Here is a 21,244-nt window from a genome sequence, read left to right on the forward strand (position 1 = left end):
GGGCAGACTAGAAATGATGTAGGAATTGTAGTGAGAGAGAGGCTTCAGAAGGCAGTAATGGATATCATCAGAATTAATGACAGACTCATGGCAGTCAGACTCCAGTGTAATGATAGGGCAGTATTCATAATCTCAGCCTATGTCCCACAGCAGGGTTGTGATAATGAGGAAAGAATGCATTCAGACAGCAGTTGCAGGATCTACTAGATAAAGCAGGACAATCATGAACTGGTGTTGATAATGGGTGACTTGAATGTATATACTGGGACAGACAGAACAGGATATGAGGACTGCCTGGGTCCACATGGGTAGGGCAACAGGAATAAAGAAGGAGAAGCCATTCTAGGTTTCTGTCTGGCAAATGGCTTGATAGTAGCCAACACATGGTTCAGAAAGAGAGACAAGTCACAAGATCACATACAAGAGTAGCCAACATGCAACTCAGGTAGACTTCCTCCTAGTAAGGAAAAGGCACTGGGGTAGAACCCATGATTGCAAAGTCATCCCCAGTGAAACAGTCGGCCCATAACATAAACCACTAGTTGCCACAATCAGCTGCAAACAGTGGCCAGAGAAGGCTCTAAGGTCAACAGAGACCAGGCTGAAGACCTGGAAGTTGACTGGAGAGAAAGTACAACATTGTGCTGAGCTGGGAGAAAATGGTCAAAGATGAGGTAGGGGATTAGAAGCAAAAAGAATGGGTGAACAAGCCATGGAAATGGGTGAGACAAAGAGTACTATGTGCTGTGAACAATGGTTTGAGGAAGAGGAAAAGGTCAATGAAGCTGTGCATGAAAGTGATCCTAGAACTTAGAACACAAAACTGGGTGTACAAGAAGTAGAATGGTTTGGATAGGGAGGCAGAGAATGTGCAGTGCAATTCAAAGGGTGACAAAAAAGTGAAGGCAGTAAAGAGGCATATCAAAAAGGAGCTGGCAGAAGGGGTCAAGGAGGGAAACAAATATTTTTCAGGTATGGTATAGAAAGGATGAAGGGAGAGGAATAAATGTCATCAGGTTAAGAATGAAACAATGACTACAGTATAAACAGAATAATAAGAGGTACTGAGTGCATACTTTGTCTTGGTCATCATGGCCCAGACCATACTTCTCAACCTCTTAGTGCAAGAAATCTGGACCAAGTCTAAAATAATGGTGGGACAAAGGCCACAAAATGGGGATAAAGTTTAAATATTCCTCTTATAAACTTAGAAAGTTGTTAGGATAACAGGTTTTGTGTTAACATGCATTTTTTGAAGGGTATGAAGCATGAAACACAAATGTACGTCATTATTTATGGACTTTAATATGCAGTGATTTGACAGAAAACCACAATTTTTATGAGGAACAGACCAAAGATATGAGGCAAACATCTGGACATTCTGTGAAAATCTGGACAGCTGAGAGGTATGGAACAGACACAGAGGAGCAGCAGATGAAACAGGAACTGATCATCTTAACATATGGTGACGGACATGGAGCAAGAATGCCACGAAGATCTACAAAAGATCACCAATCAGCACACAACTATCTGAGAAAGGGAAGCTACAAGAGTGGTACTCATGAAACAGGAATAAATCCAGGAAACTACAAGACAATTAGCTTTACTCTCTAGGTAAACAACCAACATATGCACATGGCCAGAAGGAACTGTGAAGAAAAATCATAGTTAATTTCCATACCTGGACTAAAGGAGAACTTGACAGAAGAGTACACGTAAGCATAGTCTGCCTGGACTTTAACAAAACCTTTGACTGTGTCTCACAGAGGCAGGTATTAGGAAAACTGTGCAGGATGATGATAGGAGATACACTGAGGTACTAAACGTGCAATTTAGTACCTCAGTGCATCTCCTATCATCATTCTGGCTTGAAGACAGAGCAAAATGGGTTAAAAAAGACATTGTCAGGAATAATGGAAACGATCAGTGTAGTATCACAAGTACTAATACTGTGTCTAGTACTCATCAGTGTGTTCATTTTAGCCATAGCCGAAAGAATACTAAATATAACCAACGTCTTTACTGATGACACAAAGATGGATGCTGTAGTAAATGACAGGGGAGAATACCAAGGAAGGACTTGGGAAGGCTGACCAAGTATGCAGAAAGCTGGTGTCTCACGTTCAGTGCAGACAGATTAAAAGTATTTTAATTGAGCCACAACAGTCCTGGCATTCAGTCTCAGCTGTAGTGACCAGTGCCAACACAGCAAGAAAGGTAATGTGAGGTGTTTGTCTCACTAGGATGGTAACATCAGCAGCTGTATATTGCTGGGTAAACAGCCTCCACTAACAAAGAAGTAATGCTCATCACTCCACCTTAACAAAAAATAAAATATCAAAAACACACTATAGCTTTCCTACTTTACAAAATAAACTGCAATTTCAACATCTAGATCATAAATAAGAATGAAATTCAGTGCACATTAATGATACAGGGAAAGTCTGCAATACAGTTTAAGACTTTAATTAAAAGATCAACATATCAAATGTAATAAGGCATTGATATGTGTCTAATGAAGTTTCCAGTTTCCAAAAACAAAATGTCAGGGGAATTCAAAAAACTTCACTGTATCTGTACATGATCTAATTCTGGAGATACTATTTTGCTAAAGATTTTAAGTGCCATCTTTACAAGGAAAAATATTCATATTACTTACCTTACAATGTAGGAATTTGTGGTCATACTCATTCAAGGGTATACCATCAAGAAGAATCTCTCCAAAATTAGGTTCATAAAATCTTTCCAGCAGGCGGACACAAGTTGATTTCCCACTGCCATTAGGCCCAACCAGTGCTGTGATTTGTCTAGGTTTCAATTCAAAGGAGACATTCTGAAAAGAAAGTTATAAGAATCACATTACACAAGAACTCTCCATGACAGCTTTAGCAAATATGTACATGTAACAGGCTGTACCCGCTGCTGTAAGTTATTGAGGTGCATATCATCTCCCTTGGAGATGCCATGTCACCAGACCATGCTTAAACATTTCATGCCATTCGTGACACCAACATCATTAGCAAGTACAATGTAGATAGAGACACACACAGAAGCTGGTAAACATGTGCTGCCCTCATCTGCAGGCCCATGGGATTAATGGACTTCCTATCCTAGTTAATACTAAGGTATGTGTGGCTTTAAGAACACTAGTCACAGAGTCCTATCAGTGACCAACAGGGAACATACTAGGGGTATCCCAAGCATCTGCATCAAGAATGGGTCTATATTGGAACATCGAATGTTTAACAGTTCGAATCACTAAAGGTCGACCCTTAGTGAGCAAACTGCTAAAACATCGAATGTCCCAAAAAAAAAAATTAAAACAAAAAAAATAAATAAATAAATGGTGTAGGCAGGGGGACAAGCCCCCCTGCACTCCCTACACTCCCTGCTACTTAAATATACCAACTCTGAGGCCGAACTACATTGACCTAAATGGAAATCTCCCCTTACAGAGATTTCCATTTACTTCTTCGACATCCTGCAGTTTCGCTATTCTCGTGCTGACAATGTCAGATTCGACATTGTCAGCTTTCGAGGATTCAATATAGATCCATCAAGAATACGCTATCAATTCCTCAATGCCATGCTATAATAAGTGGGAGATTGTACATGGTTCCATCTTACCCCAAAGGAAACAAAACCATAACCATGCAGAATTTTTATGATACAGACCACTTTCCTGAGATACTGGGAACCACAGACCGCACTCACATTGAAATAAAGGCCATAGTGTATGAGCTGGGAAGAATGTATGTCAACCAAAAAGATTACCACTCCATCATGTATAATACAGAGGGTATTATCTATAATGTGTCTGCCAGTGGCCCAGGCAACTACCATGACTCCCATGCATGGCACATATGTGAGTTGTACTAAATGTTATGGGGGTGACTTTCTCCAGGGGACATCCTATTGGCAACATCACATATGCCCTAGAGACTTGGTAGATGACACTTATCAGAAATCTACAGACCATGACATACAATAGATGTAATTATGCCCTATCACAAACTGCCATTGTGGAGCATGTGTTTGTGCTACTAATGACATGCTTTTGCTTCGGAATGGATCTGGTGGTACCCTGCAGTATTACCCTGAAACATGAGTTATGATATTCTCAGTATGTGAAATGTTACACAACATATTGTTGAGGAAGTACTTGCAGTTGGGAGGCTGTATGCAGGAGGAACATCTTCCACCACAGCAGGCAATGGAGAGTGAACCGGATCAAAAAATAGTGGAATATCAAGCAGCAAGGAATGACCATGCTAGACAGGTGCAGTACATCATGGCATCGGCCAAGGTACAGTACACAGTGACACTGGACATGGTACAGTACATACTGTGGCACTGGCCGAGAAGGAGGTAGTGGCATATTGCTTTTTGCCATAGTTAAGAATGTACACTACAGTAAACCGTATCCTAAGGAATGACAGGACACAAAAAAAAGGGGGGGGTGGCGTAGCACTCCTCTACTCAGCTTTCCTCTTAGTTACCCCTTACAACAGACCTTTCCCCAAATTCAGCAAGGCAGAAATAATACCAGCCGTACTCCACCTAATCAAGCATAAACTAATATTTGTTCTCTCCCTCTATATTCCCCCTGGTGATAATGTCTCATCCCTTGAAGAAATTCTCTCCTGGGTCTCCCTAACATAAATCATGAAACCATAATCCTGAGTGATGTGAACATAAACTGGGCCACAATACAATCCCCCACCACCTCTCTCAATATTAACCTATACAAATTTACACAAATAATTAACTCCACTACCAGATCAGCTAAGAAATTCACAACTGGAAGTATTATAGACTGGATTCTGGTATCCCATCCTCACTACATCTCACACAGTGGCATTCTCCCAGAACCACTAGCAGACCATTTCCCAACTTTCTCCCATCGCATCCCTTTCTCTATGCAACTAACCAATTCTTACACCTTCACTCGCTGCCTAAAAAACTTCAATCCCGAAACCTTCACTAACACTAAAAAACACCAACTGGAAGCTATTAAAGAACCTTCCTCTAGACAATGCTGTATCCTACTTCAACACCACTTTCACAAACCTACTCAACTCCTTCGCCCCACTGAAAACTAAACGTATAAAAAGTAACCCTGTACCCTGGCACACTTTAGCTACCATGCATCTTCGCGATAAAACTGGGACACGATACCAAAAAAAACAAAACCTCTATCACCCTTACTGAATACAAAACATTACAAAACAAAGTCAAGAAACTTATAGCCTCTGACCACAAAGTATATTTCACTACCCTCCAAACTAACCACAATACCAATCCCAAACTATTCTGGAAGGGAATTTCATCTCCCCTCAACCCTGGTAAAACAGAAAACCCTTGCCCTAACCCAGATGCAACTGACCTGGACTTAGCTACCCAATTTAACTCCTTTTTTATTGACTCTATCAGCAAACTAACAGCATCCTTCACCAACAATTCAGTGGCTTCTCATCAGCCCATACCCACCCCTTCCTACCCTAACAGCCTCTGCCCCCAGCCCCCACACTTCTCTATCAATCCCAACTCCATATCTACTATAAAAAAAAAACTTCCCCTAAAATTAAAACCTGGTTCCAATGCCCCTGCCAAAATCCCCTCCTACTTCCTAAAAGTAGCCACAGAAGAAATAGCCTTCCCTATCAGTATACTAATTAATCGGTCCATCCTAGAATGCCAGGTCCCCCGACTTTGGAAGAAAGCCTTTATTATTCCTCTCCACAAAGGTGGCAATAACAATAACATTGCAAACTTCCGCCCTATCGCCATCCTATCTCCTATTTCTAAGCTACTTGAAAAGTGTACACCAACAGCTCTTAGCCTATCTCATTAATAAGCACCTTCTTACCCCCACGCAACATGGTTTCAGACCAGGTCCTAGTACCTCCACTGCCCTTTTCTCCTTCCTAGAAACAATCAACAAAGCCCATGATTCTGGCCACTTTGTATCTACTCTTCTCCTTGACATCTCTAAGGCATTTGACACCATTTCCCACAACCTGCTTCTTACCAAACTCGCCAAACTTAACCTATCCCTTTCCTCTACTCAGTGGTTCTCAAGTTACCTCACAAAAAGGCAACAGGCAGTATAATGAAAAAAAGCTACCTCACCCTTCCTTAATACATCCACATGCATCCCCCAAGGTTCCATTCTAGGCCCCCTACTATTTAACATATTTATAAATGATTTTTACCAAGCCATTCCAAACTCCAGCCTCATTCAACATGCGGATGAGTCTACTATTATCTGTTCCTCCCCTTTCCATCGCAGCTCTCAACAATCTTACACAAGCTGCTTTCTCTTCCACTGAAGAGTGAATGCAAGACAACCATTTGGCCCTTAATGCAACCAAAACAAAACTTATGCTAGTCAATACCTCCAAAACCTCCTCCATAGATATACAACCCTTCATAATTACCAGCAAAAATACTGCTCCCCTAGAAATGGTCTCTGATGCAAAATTACTAGGAATAACCATTGATGATCAATTAAAATTCGACAAGCATCCACATGTAAATATCAAAAAGACCCACAAAAAACTAGGCATGTTTTACCCTAACAGTCATTTTATCTCTCCCTCCACCAGGATTACACTAGCCAATACATACCTTTATCCCTTCCCTTTTATATGGAACAACTCCTCACCAACCTACAATCTTCCCTCAAATCAAAACTCTCATCTTGTTATAACAAAATATCCAAGTTTGCTACAGGTCACAGAGCCTCTTCCCGCCACTGTAATTCCCTTTACTAATTAGGTTGGCTCGAGCTACCTAACATCCTAACTTATACCTAACTTATCCAAGCACATAAATTCATTCATAACTCATCTCTTTGCCTCTCCCTAGCAAACACCTTTGAAATGCACAAACCAGATTGACTCCTGAAATCAAACTGTCAAAACCTTATTAAACTGCAGAAACCCACATGTCCAGCTGGGAACCACCTCATGTCTTTCTCTCTAGCTTGCCTTTGGAACTCTCTCCCTTCTCCCATCCGCACCACTAGCAGTCTCTCCTTGTTCAGAACCTCACTGCACTCACACCTTACTTCACAATGGAAATGCTCTTGCTCCCATCCTACCTAATCCCGACTACACTTTCTTCCTACATTTTCATACTCTTGTGCCTACCTCTGCCTCCTTAGTTTCCCCACCACTAGGGATGTATATGACCAACGACTAATAATTACCTTATGCTACAAAAAAAAAAAAAAAAAATCTTACGCAATTCTTGTAATTCAAAATTGCGTGTTGGTTTGTTCTTTATCATCAGTGTAATGTTTATTAGAAATGTGTACTAAAAATTTGTATTTTTTGTGTGCTATGTATTTGTATTTTTCTGGAGCTTTTCGCCCCAGGACTCCATTGAAAACGGGCTCCTTGAGGCCCAGTTGACTATCCTGTTAAACAAACTGCAAATAAATAAATAAAATGACCAAGAACCAAACTTACGTTGCCTATGCAGAGGCTAACTACACTGTGAATCAGACATAGGCAAACCGAGTAACAAAGTACAAAAAACAGGGCACAGTTATTATCATTTGCACAGGTGGGGGGAAGGAACATGAGTGTGCACTATGTGACTGTTGTAGAAACTGAAAATAGTGCTGAGCAGTGTGCATATTCATGTGGCATGGTTGTAAAGGGGACTGTAGTATAATGATGTGGGAAGTTTCTGTGTCACCGGGTTTGTGTGTACGAATTGGAGGAGTGCTGGGACAGTGTCAGCAGATGTTAATACTGTGGCTTGGTTCACTGCCTTCACAGTCAAAGTCAGACTCATGTCTTATACCAGGCAGTGGAATATCCACAGTGGCGCAGCTAGACAGTACAGCACCTGTGAAGTCACCAAAGCACAAGACCTATTATAAATATTACCCATCACTTTTACTTTATCCCCATTATAGAATTAATAGGTACACTGAATAGTATCAGTGATAAAAACTATAACCTTACTTTGTGGTACCTTACAACCCTGATGTAGCTACATAACAGAAAAAATACAAATTCACTGCTATGAACAACACTATAGGGATTAAAGAATGTGTCTTAGCAGTAGAATAATACCAAAACATAACTGGGGCATCCATAACGGACACTCTAGAGGCACATTGCAGCTTAGCTACAAGGTCTAACACACCATCATGGGAAAGTGAGGAGTCCAATCTCACATAAAGAGTAGCAAGAAACTCCTGTGTCTCAATAAATAGTTTTCTGTGTTTCTCTAAATTTTTCCACTAGCATTATGGCCTGAGTCATTGCTGAATGGGATCTAGTGGCTACCCTACTTACCTGGTTATCAAATAAATACATAAATACATACATACATACAGACATTCATGCACACATACATACATGCATACATAAATAAATAGAAGTTTAAGAATACTGTACCTTTAGCACCTGTTGCTCTGGCCTTGTTGGATAGCTGAATGAGACATTGTTGAAAAGAACGTGTCCTTCCAGTTCCTCTGACTTCAGTTTTCCATCAGTTGAGATACATGGCTCTCTGTCTAAATAGTCAAACACTTTTTCTGCTGCACCAACTGAGGACATTATTGCCCCAAATAACTGTATCATACTCTGTAATTATAAATTAATGGGGTAAGAATAATAAACAGTTTATTTTACATATTGCACTGAAGCAGATTTTTCATGCATGACAACCAATGACCTTAATCTTTGTTGCACATTTAAGGTTTACATTTTAAGTATGCGTTTTATTTTTAGTTTTGAAAACAAGTATATTCACAGAAACCAGAATTTTTTTTCATGACTGACCTAACAGCAATAGTTCAATTCTTGATAAGGGTCATACTGGCATGCAAATGGTTAAATTGAATTAAGAACCAAGTACCTAGGTCAACAGTCTCTTAAACATTACGCTGTTACTTCTGAATCACAACTGTTTCCAAAACAATTTTTTTTTTTCACAATAAGAAGCATGCTTCAAGGACTGGTGTATGGTACAAGGCCTCAAAAGCCTCATGGCATCCAGATAAACTAAATGTGATCCTGTAACCTATGACATTCACAAAAGTTCAATAACATTCCTTAAATAATAAGCCACTGAGTGTCTTCTGTGTGGAGGCATGCGTGAATGGGTGTACCTTCGTTGAAGGTTGTGTGTCAGGGCTGGCAAGTCATCACGTAAAAATCTACTGCCAATCATTAGCGGACCAGAGTTCCGCTGTGGCGACCCCTAACCGGGAAAAGCCAAAAGACACAAACAAAATTGGATCAAGATGACTGCAGAGCTTTACAGCCTTACATACCTCTCAAATATACAAATTTTTGCCTCATATTTTTGGTCTGTTCCTCATAAAATTTGTGATTTTCTGGCAAATCACTAGGATGATCTTAGGATTGAAATCTCTAAATAATGACATACATTTGTGTTGCAGACTTCATATCCTTCATAAAAATGCATGCTAAGACACATTCTGTTATTCTAGCAGCTTTCTAAGTTTACAGAAGCAATATTTAAAATCTGTCCCTTTTTTGGGCCTTTGCCCCCTATTCTGCAAGGTTTTGTCCTGATTTTTTGGGCTAAGAGGTTGATAGGTGTGTTATGTGATCATGTCTAGATATTGACTGATTGTGGACTAGAATGCTTGTGGACACAATATGGGAAAAGATGAAATTATGAAGGGAAGACTCACTTCTGCCTCCGAAACAAGATTACCCAATTTTCCCATGGCTAAATCACCTTAATGACTTGGCTACATATTCCTCAGTTTATACCTGGTGGTTAATTTCTGTAATTACTCTCATACCAAGGTTGTTTTCTTGCTTTGTGGTTTATAGGGGAGTAACTCTCAGCTAATATTCCACTTTGGAGTTATTTGAGCCTAGCTGAAATACTTCATGGTCCACTGCATACAGCCTTAGTTGTTACTTGTCAACCCAATCTGCCAGTCACTTTAGTTCTCCTGAAGTCTTCTTCCTACATCCTCAGTTGTTGTTTTATTACCTATGGCACAATCCACAAGGAGGCTGATATTGTTCTTAATGCTTGTGCAACACCTGACATGGAGATAATGAAGGCATCTGGTTCTAGGACTTAACTCTGGGGAACTTCACTCACCAACTCCCTTTCCCTATCAAAGGATTCCCCTCACTGGTACATTTTGGTTCGTCTCACCCAGGTACACCTCTATCCATTAGGTCAGCTTCTTTCTTAGTCCTGTCCCTTTAAATTGCTTATAATTCTCCTCTATGGATCATTAGTATAAAAGGCTTCACTGAAATTAATGTATATGAGATCCACTAGTTTTTCTCTTTCATCTTTCAGCATAATCTTAACACAAAACTGGATCAGTTTGGACTGATATTTCCAATTTTCCTCCCACGAGATAAGAGCATTTCTTATATTATATGGTATTTCCTTTCTGGAAACCAAGCAGCCTTTCCCTCAATATTTTCTCCACAATTTTCCCCTGCAAGAGATACTTGCCCTATGAATCTGTAGTTATCAGGGTCAGCTGTTTCTCCGCCTTATACTGTTGTACTATCTCTGGAGCCTCTCTGATCCATTGTGACTGGAAAAAAGTCCTGTCAACAGACCTGTAAGCGTACTTCCCAAGTACTTTGGGATCATGGTAATATGTTGTCAGGAGCCTGCAGTTTGCCCTGTCTTAATTACTCAAATTTATTTTTTATGGATTTCCTGGTACAAAACTGTTAGATGTCCACCATGTTTTCATTTTTTCTTTCTTCCCTGCTAAGCTGCGCCTTACTTTCATTCACTTTTGCAAAGATTGATATGGTAAATAAACAACTTCTACCTTCATCCCATTCTCACTATACTCCTTTCCCTTCTTGACCAGTATCTGCTGCTCCATGTTAGGCTTACTTTGCCACATGTATCTTCTTAGAATATTTTCGTTCTTCTCTTTCTTTGCTCTTCTAATTCCGTCTCTGTATTTGTCTGCACCTTTTTAACTAGTTAGTGGCCCCATTTGTGTTGCCTTGTACTTATACATGCATTCTTCTCATTCCTTTTACGTCCCAAAGACTGCTGTCCTTTTCATTTAATTTCTACCAGTCAGCAAATGCTGCTAAATAATCACTGATTGCTGGCAAATTGATCACTAGTAGTGCTCAATAATGAGGCAAAGTATGTGGTGTTAATAGTAATGAGCTTTAATACTTCACTGTGGCCATAATGTTTTGCACTTTTATCTGGCTTGGCACTGGAGGATGGGCAAGTGTTTGACTGAAACTTCCTAGAGCAATTATTTACTTATTTTTTATCATAATCAGGCATGACATGGGAACACTTGTGTCAAGCAAGTTAGAAATATATTACTATGTTCATTAACAGTTTTTATTTGACCAAATCACACACTCGAGGTGCATGCATTCAATAATGTGGTTATAATGGGCAGGTACACGACAGTCTGCAGAATTAAATAACTAACCTCCACTATCATTTGATAACAGTTAAATAATCATTGAGCTGGCTTGGCAGTTACAGTTTGAAACAAAATGGCATACTTTACTGCGACATTATTTGTATGTCATAACATCAGACCTCTGAGGTGTATATTGTTAATAAAGTGGCTACAATTAGTGGATGACAATATCTGACTCATGTTTCTGTTTGATCACAGTTAAACAGTCAGTTATCTGGCTTTGCAGGGTTAGTATGCATTTGTGTGAAACAATTTGGAATGCACTACTGTGTCATTTTTTTATTTGTTTTGTTTTATTTTGATTACAAGAGATATGCAAAGTCAATAAAGTTGCTATAATTGACTGGGACTTATAAAAGTGACTGACTTGTTTTGTCATTTAATCCCAGTTATACTAATTGTTCTGGACTGGCAGAAGCAGTGTCACTGTATATATATATATATATATATATATGTGTGTGTGTGTGTGTGTGTGTGTGTGTGTGTGTGTGTGTGTGTGTGAGCGTGCTCGCAACAGACACTCACACTTGCACGTGTCCCTTCACATATTCATGTGTAAGGAGTGACTAGATGCATGTGAATACACTACTACAACAGCTTTTGTCTGTGGGCATTTTATGTGATCTCTTCATGATGAAAGTAGATATACCCTGTCAGAACATGCATACTTGGCTGTGACAAACTGTGGGTGTAAAGAGCTGAAATAAGTGACTTTCTGAGTTTTACTTTATTATTTCCATGACATTCTTTCTGCAAATGTCTTTAAATTCATGTAAAAACAAATGCATAGCTTGCTGTTTCTTACCATATAAAATCATGTATATGACACAGTGGGAAATTTTACCCTATACTTTTCTACCACTGGTGAGGCTGTTATATGGCTTACTATCACTTTGCAAGTGAAACGACTTTCAGAAATATATGCGTACAAATTTGTGAGGAAGATTGTTTTGTAATATTCTATTCTCACAATAAAGGCATGATAATACACTTATATTTTTCTAAAATGTGTTGCTCTCAGTTTTAAACTTGCTTTTTTGAGCCTTCCACAATCTTATTGGAAGCTGACTGGAAGAGTTATAGACTGTTCAGTATGCAGATTTTATGCTAATTTTGCATGCAGAGATGTAGCCTGAGGTTCCAACTTCTCAAGAGCATTTGTCCCTAATTTCTAAGCATGCAGGTTGAGAAGTATGTTCTTTTAGTCCCTGGTCATGTCCTTTCCCCTCTCTCCAGAGGATCCTTCTGGTAGGTTTCCTCAGCACTCCTTATAGCAGCCTGATGTCTCCTTTAATGTTTCATAAAAACAGTCTCAAGGCTTCTGGAGATGTTACCTGGAAGCCCATGTCTCACTACTAATAACTTGTGTGAATTACACCCAAAAAGTTGCCCAACAGTTGTTTAGAAGACTAAGTTCCTATCCAACCCTTTTATGACAGACAATTTGGTCTATGTAAAGGCCACATGAGTTGTGAAATAAACTCATTTAACATGACTGCTGTAATTTTTGATTTCTAGTAATAAACTATTTTCCTAGTTGTGTGCGTATTATTGCAAAATAAACCAGACCACTGGGTAAGTGCATAGCAGGTCTGCATATTTGCACTTGTATGCCAGGGTTAAATCACCTCTGTATAGAATTAATCTTCTTAAATCTTCAATTTAAGACAGACTTTTAGTCACATGGTTTTCTTTGTAAAATGTTTCTGAATTTTTTTCCATGCAGATGTATTTAGCACAATGTGTGTATATACATATATATATATATATATATATATATATATATATATATAAATATGTGTGTGTGTGCATGTATGTAATATATATATATATGTGTGTGTGTGTGTGTGTATGGGTGACTATGCTGAAAACAAAAAACATAACACTGAATAAAAAGAAGTCTGAAATATCAAAATGTCGAAAGCTTCAAATGTTAAATTCCTGTAAGCGCAACTTGAAAGTACTAACATGAGTCCTGCAAATTCTGTTTTATATTTATGTTGTAGGTATTTTCATTTCAACATGCCTACCTGCAGGAGCCATGTTGTTTTGTGCTGCTTACAGGGAGTTCAGCATTTTCACATTTCAACAGACACATACACCACGTCCAACACATTTTGTAGACTTTGGTAGTCTTTAACATGTATAGCTAAAGCAATAAGCTTTGAACCCTCAGTATGCTTAGCTAACTAAGGTAGGATAACTCTTTGTATTGTTTGGATAAAGATGGAAAAGGACAATGTAACGAGGCTTGTGGTACTCCTCTATGAATTGAGCATGTGCTTGCTAATGAAATTCTGACCCTAACCTGATAAGATCTGAAGCCTAATCAGCTTCTTTTCTATGATATTATATAGGCGCTAACATTAAATGAATTGAATATTCTCAGCATAGGTAAGTGTGTATTAGTGTCAAATATTTGTATTAAATCAAGGTAAACTATGGTCAAGATTCATGAATGCCAACATTAAGTGTACACAATCTGTATTCAAGAGCATCCCTATAATATTTTTGTGATGTCTATTCACTCAGAAAGGTTAGAGTAAGTGTAGACATTGTCTACACATTGTGGTAACATTTATGAATCTCCCTCATTACTTAAGGTTGCAAGAAAATCAATAGAAAAACTAAAATTAGGAAGAAGAAGGTGGGAGTTATATCTGTGTTGTCTATTCACTCAAAATGGTGTACACATAGTGTGTAGGTGTTCATGAATCCAGCCCCACATCTATTATAATGTTAGTATTAAAGGCATTGACTACAGGTCTGTAGAAGGTACCAGGTTTGATAAGCATGACCTGCCCTCAGTGACTCCATGTTAGAAAATATCAGCCCAACTGAGTAGTATGGCCTCCAGAACTGTTCATAATACTCAAGATGTGGTCCAGTCTAGATTGTACTGAAACAGACCTCTGTTTCTGGAGTCATTTACCCAATGCACACATCCTAGCAATCTGTTTGCCACCACTACTAACTTCTCAATCTGACCTTTGTGGCTCAAGCCAGGTCTGGCTAACAACCTCAGATCCCTTTCCTCCACTGTTACCATCAATGCCATTCCTCCCACTGATAATTCACTTCAGGGTGATTGCTAGGTTTGCCACCTTTCTTTATGGCTAAAACCAGAGTAAGGCCACACCCCTTGCATCACCCATAACCCTGCCCATTCCCGCCCCCTCTCCTGCCCACACCCCACCCATTGTGTGACATCACAATGACATCAGTGGCCAAGAATGCCCTCTTTTTCCATTCTTGATGCCTGCTTTCAGGTGGTTTACTATCCTTTTCTGTAAAAAAAAAAAAAAAAGAGTGTAGTAAATCAATTGATTTAACAAAGTTTGATAGTCTGTTTCCTTTTTTGAAACAGAATACCAGAGTTTGCACAGTGTTTTCCAGATTGCCAGAGAATCGATTTGATTTCCAGATAGTCTGGAAAAAAATGGATAGGTGGCAGGCCTAGTCATTGCAGCTCAAATGCAGAACTTTGCATTTGTTAGCACTGAGCCTCAAATGCCATTTTTATGACCATTTTGTCAACCTTTCCAAATACTTCTTTAGGCTATTCTCCCTATCTTCTACTGCTACACCTTCTTCTATCATCAGCAAAAAAGCTCATCACATCCTCTGTTATATATATCTGAGACAAATACACTGAAGAATACTGGTCCCAGGATAGACCCCTGTGGTACTCTACCATTCACTTTCGTAATACCTGCCTCATTCCTCTCAACATAATCCTTTGTGACCTACCATGTAAACATACAGCAACCCAGTTCCACAGTCTTTGTTCTGTTCCCAAGCTCTCCACTTTTTCTGTCTGGCTTCCTGACTATGACTGAATCAAAGGCCATGCTGACTGGCACACCTTGTCAAGTTCATTTGTGACCCAGTCATCAAAGGGGTTTGGATTTGACTGACCGCTCTGCTGTCATCTAGAAACGCTAGCAGGCTTCTCCTCAGGATTCTTTCCATGGCCTTCCCTGACATTATTGTTAAGTTAAAAGGTTTTAGTTCCCCATATTTATGTGATACCCAGGTACCACATTTGCTGCCTGTCAGTCCTCAGGTACTTCTGTAGTAGCCAGGGATCTGCTGGAGGTCTCTATTGAAGGGATCTGCCAGCACACTAGTCATATTTTTAAGGACTCTGGTCATCATAATAATCATCATCATCATTCTCTAAATGTGTATGAGGGTTAAGGCCGCTGCTAGGTTACTTGCAATCCCCACTCCTGTGGGTCCAACAAAACCTCCTGGATTTTAAGTCAATTTTAGCTGCCAGGTCATCCACACATTGTGACAACTGCTGATTTAAGGCAATAAGGTTCCCTTCAGAGTCATTGCCAGAACTCGTACCAGGCGAATTCAGGGAAAATAGCATTTGTGAATTGGCTGCTTCTACTTGAGCTATCTTAAAAGCCACAAACTAGCAAAAACAAGACAAAACAATTTATCTTTTGTTTCTGCAACAAGAGCGGATATATCCAGAACACTTTTGGACTTGAAGGTTTACCTACATAAATTAAACTTAAATGTATTGTCAGGGGCTGGAAGCGAGTCTAATAATGATATAGAATTGCTAGTGCATTTAATCCCCCTTTGCCCCCTACCTGAAGTTTGTTAGAAAATTGTGTGAGATCTGAGGGCTTCCCCTTCTAAACCAACTGTTGTAAAATAAATTAGTAATTTAACTAAGCATGACTGGGAAGTGTTGACTGAGTTAAGAACATGAAGAATAAGGGTCATGAAACCCGATAAAGGGGAGGGTTGGTTTTTATGGATGAAGGGGATTATATCAGTAGGATGATGGGGATCCTGGACAGTGGAGCTTGCAAGAAAGTCTCTTTGAATGAATTAAATGTCTTATATCGTAGAGTACGAGCACATATTAATGAATTATTTATTGAAGCCTCAATTAACATTGACCTGTATAATTATTTAAATGTGGTAGGTCCCCTTATTCCAGTGATTTTTGGAATACCAAAAATTCACAAGAACCTAGAGAACCCCCCGTTAGACCCACAGTTGATGGGAGACAGCCCATTACATATGGGTGTGCAAAACTAATTGATAGTAAATTAAAGAAATATCTAACTACTAAGAAACAGATTTGTCGTGACTCATGGTGTTTCCTTGAGGAGATGTACAAGCTCTGATACCAGGATGAATACAATTTCTTCAGAGGTGATGTCAAAGATTTGTTGTACACAGTCAACCCCCAAGATTTGGGGATAAGGTGAGTCATTGATTTCCTAGTGATGAAAGGAACTGATCACCGGGAAAACTATTTGATTGAGAGTTTACTTGATATTATCTTAAAAAATAATTTCATACTGTTTAATGGAAATTTCTTCTTGCAAAAGAGTGGGGTAGCAATAGGGTCCCCTTGTGGAGCCAGTTTTGCCAATATAATCATGGCGTAATGGGAAAGGGAATTCATCTTTAACAATAGGGCTATTTCAAAACAGATTTATTGGTATACTAGATACCTGGACGACATTTTTTTAATCTGGAAAGGCAACCGAGTCAGCAAGTAAATTTGTGGATTATATTAATAATACCATTGAGTTTCTACAATTTACACATCAATTTGAGGAGAGCAGTATCGCCTTTTTGGATGTTCATTTGGTAAAAGATGGAGTAAATGGCAGGTATCTAGCTAAGATTTTTAGGAAAGCTTCTTATTCGAACACTTTCCTTCATTTTGGCAGTGCACATCCAAACCACCACAACAGGGCTGTAGTTAAGGGGCAATTGGTTAGGACAGCGCGAATGAAATCACTAGAAGTGGATTTTAGGGAAGAGTATAACAAACTGAAGGATATGTTTCTTAAACAAGCTTACACACCTGAACTTATAGATCATTTGGTTATTGAAGTTGAAACTAAAAGAACAGGTCATTTTGGACCTATTCTGAATAAAGGGACTTCTTATAGTAACCTTGAAAATAATTGGTTAAGGCTTTTAAATGTGACTTCGGGTGGCCCTCAATCTAATTTTGCAACTAGTTTTATTACCACTTTTTCCTCTGATATCACTGAAATAAGGACAATTATTTTTGAAAAATGGGTTGTCGTAATGGAAGACCCTATTATTAGACCCAAAATTGGCCATGAACCTAGATTGATTTTAGGAGGGGGCAAATTGTAAAGAATTTGTTATAATGGCCCCTGAACCCTGCTCCGTACAGGCTTGGTATGAGAAAATGTGCGTCCTGTGCATACTGTAAGTTTATTACAGTGAGCAAGACTTTTAGGATACATGCCACCATATATAAGATAAAGGAGAACTACAATTGTAGTATGCTAGGAGTTGTTTATTTAGCCCAATGCCAACAGTGTACCTTCTTCTATGTAGGCAAGACCGAAAGGCAACTAAAACAGTGTATTTATGAACATCAATACAATATAAGTAAACAAAATTTGAACACCTCCCTGGCTAAACACATTGTTGAATACCCTAACCATTCTTTTGGGTATTTGGTAGTGGAACAAGTAAAGAAAAATGTTAGGGGTGGACCTTGGGCATTAGATTTGGAATTAAGAGAACTTTTATGGAAACTGAAATTAAATGCCTTTTCTTTTCTAGGTTTGAATGACCATTGTTCGTTAGGTTGCCTGCTTAGATTAAAAGCCTTGAATAGATGAAGCCTACATGCTTTATTGTAAAACAGATACTGCTTACTATCTTAAGCTAATATGGACTAGGTGCCTTTAAGACTGAGGACGGTTATTGGTATTGATGTCACCAATTGAATTACTTCAGCTTGTTTTTTTAGTATAAAATTAGCAACAATTGTGATAAGAATTTGTCTGAAGAAGTTCATGTATATGTTCTTGAACGAAAGCGCTTACGTGGATTACATTTGTCTGGTTTTACTGGATTGGCGCTTTCTTTTTCTTTTTCCATCTTCAGTGTTTTTACTATTATTAAGTTAACAGGTTTTAGTTCCCCATATTTATCTGCTCCCCATGTACCACATTTGCTGCCTGTCAGTCCTCAGGTACTTCTGTAGTAGCCAGGGATCTGTTAAAGATCTCTATTCAAGGGATCTAGGGATCTATCAGTACACTAGTCAGATTTCTAAGGACTCTTGTCCTCATAATCATCATCATCACCCTCTTTTTTCCCATCTTCTATATGGGATCAGGGTGTCACATCAACTGTTGTCACCTCTCTTGATTCAATGCTATTGTCCTATTTTCTATGAAAGTCATGCCTGGCTGTCACAGGTCTTCTCTCACATAATCCATCCATTTCTTTGTTGGATGCCCTTGTTAACTCTTGCTTTCTTGATGTCTCTCCCAAATTGTTTTCATCAGATTGCCTTCTGCTTTCTTGCACATATACCTGAACCACCATAATCTGTTCTCTTTGACATCTCAGCAACTGGAGCAAATTGGACTTCTGCTTTGATATCATAATTTTCTTTGTCTGTCCCACAGGATGCATCCTACCACCCATCTCAGGCACTTCCCTTTCCATCAGCTCTAACTTCCTCAATTGTTCTGCGTTCACTGCCTAGTTTTCTGTACCAAACATTAGTACTGGTTGCTGCATTGTTTTGTACAGCTTACTTTTCAGCTTGTTTGGCATTTTAACATCATACACTACTCCTGAGACACATGCCAGTTTGCTGCAGCCCCTCTGATTCTAGCTTTGACTTCTTCGCAAAGATTTTTTTTCTCCTCAGCAACCCATCCTGGATAGTTGAAGCTGTTAACTTGTTCCACTTTTCCCTTCGATCTCAATTTTCAAATTCTAATTTCCCCATTTGCTGCCATGACAACTGCCTTCTCTATACTTGCTTTCATCCTGTGTGCCATCAGTTTTGCATTCATTTCCCCTACTATTTGCTGAAGCTATTGTTTACAGTCTGCTTGTAAAGCCACAGTATCTGCATGCCACAACTTTCTTGATCCGTCTCCTCCAACCTGTCTGCTAATGAAGTCCATTACCATTATGAACATCAGAGGTTTCAGAGATGAACCCTGATACACATCCACTCTCACTGGGAGTTCCTCTATGAGTCTGAATACTGTTCGTACTTGAGTCACTGGGTCTTTGTACATAACCTACACTAATTCTACCAATGTTTCAAGGACTTTGAACTATTGCAGGACTTGTCATATGTCCTCTCCAAGTCCAGGAATGTCCAGTTGGACACATTCATCATATCTAGCTTCTTTTCAACTATCTATTTTACTGCAAACATTGGAGCAGTTGTGCTGCATCATGATCTGAATCCAAACTGCTCATCTCCACTCTTATATTCTGCTACTCTTTGTATTCGTTTATCAATCAGCCTCAGCAGCACTGTCATGAAGTGATAGGAGATTCACACCTTTATACTGCCCATGGTTGGGCATGTCCCCTTTTTTGTTCTACACTGACACTAGAATGTTTATTTCCAGTCATATGGGACATGGCACTCTCTCTGTATACTGCTGTGAGTACTATCAGGAGTCATTTATCCCCTACTCCACCCAGCATCTTGATCATATTTTCCATGACCTCATCTGAGCCTGCTGCTTTACTTGACTTAATTTTTCTAAGCATTCTTGTTACTTCCACTAGAGTGAACTCTTATTTCTCTTTTGTGGAGCTTTTTTCATTCAGAAGCTGTTTAATGTACTCCTTCCATCCATCTGCCTTTGATATCTTGTGGACTGGTATACAGATTGCACTGGCATCCTTTATGAACGTCTTTTGATGACTATCTTTTTTATCTTTCTGTCATTTCCCTGCAGCCTGCTCCAGTTTATCTGTGCCATTTGCTGAGTCACTTTCAGGAAGCTGATAGAGTGCCTTTGATACCTTCTTCTTTTCTATTACAATTGCTCTCTTAGCTTGTTTGTTAGCCAACCAGTATTCCTTCTTAGCCTGGTCCATCTTTTCTACCTCCCACTTTGTTCTGCACTACTTTCTTTTGATAATGTCATAAACTTTTGTATTCCACCACTAGCTTCCCTTATGTGCCTTATTTCCATACCTGGTTCAGTCACATATCCATTCTATAGTCCTCACACATGCAGTTTTGAGATGTTGTCATTCGCCTTAAACTCCACCTATTTCCTCTTCTTTCTGGGATGCAATAGCCCGGAGTATTTCCTAGAACTCTTGTGCTCTCATTCCTGTCATCTTCCAGGTCTTCAGACTAGATTCTGTTGACTTTAGAACCTTCTCTGACGACTGCTTGCAAGTGATTTTGTCCACCAGAGATTTATGCTACTGGCCGACTGTTTCACTGGGATGACTTTGTGATCTCAGATTCTGTCCCAGTGCCCTCAGTCTACCTGGGTTGTGTGTTGGTCCCTCTTATCTTTATACTTTTTTCTCTGTAGGACAACCATTTCCTTCTCAGTCTTTTATCCTGGTGTCTGTTTAGTCTGCACCCAATTCCACCCGTTTACCTTCTTCTCTTCTACACATTCTCTTTGTTTTTCTTTGTTATGACAGACTAATGTGTTCATTCTGTATCTCTGTTTTTCTTCTGTAATATCCTTCCTAACTTTGCCCTTGTCAGGTATGTCTACCTCTTATGCTATAAGCCACCAAAGCCCTTATTTTCTTTCTTGATCCCTTCTGGCAACTTTCTTTCAACCTTTGCCTTTGCTGCCTCACCACCTTAGATGCCCTTCTGATAGGCTACTTGTACTGTGTCTAACTCATCTTTCAACTACAACCTTTCCTCTTATGTAGGTCTGATTTTCTATCCTGTTAGCCTCACATTCCTATGTAGCCACATTAGCCATCTCCTCTTTTTCTCTGCTCTTCAAACTCTTGTCCAATATACATTGAATA

At 39.3% G+C, this 21,244-nt stretch overlaps 1 protein-coding gene across 1 annotated transcript in view; it reads right to left on the bottom strand.

Annotated features, from left to right (window-relative positions):
- Window positions 1-21,244, bottom strand: part of LOC122810570 — a 945,872-nt gene that overhangs the window by 101,100 nt on the left and 823,528 nt on the right. The window contains exons 25-26 of the mRNA XM_044082150.1: window positions 8,418-8,606; window positions 2,660-2,833 (exon numbers count right to left, since the gene is read on the bottom strand). Of these exons, the coding sequence (XP_043938085.1) occupies window positions 2,660-2,833; window positions 8,418-8,606 (363 nt within the window). The remainder of the gene's footprint in view (window positions 1-2,659; window positions 2,834-8,417; window positions 8,607-21,244) is intronic.

This window comes from Protopterus annectens, chromosome 9.part0, assembly GCF_019279795.1.
Source record: "Protopterus annectens isolate FY-2018-M chromosome 9.part0, PAN1.0, whole genome shotgun sequence".
Lineage (NCBI taxonomy): Eukaryota > Metazoa > Chordata > Ceratodontiformes > Protopteridae > Protopterus > Protopterus annectens.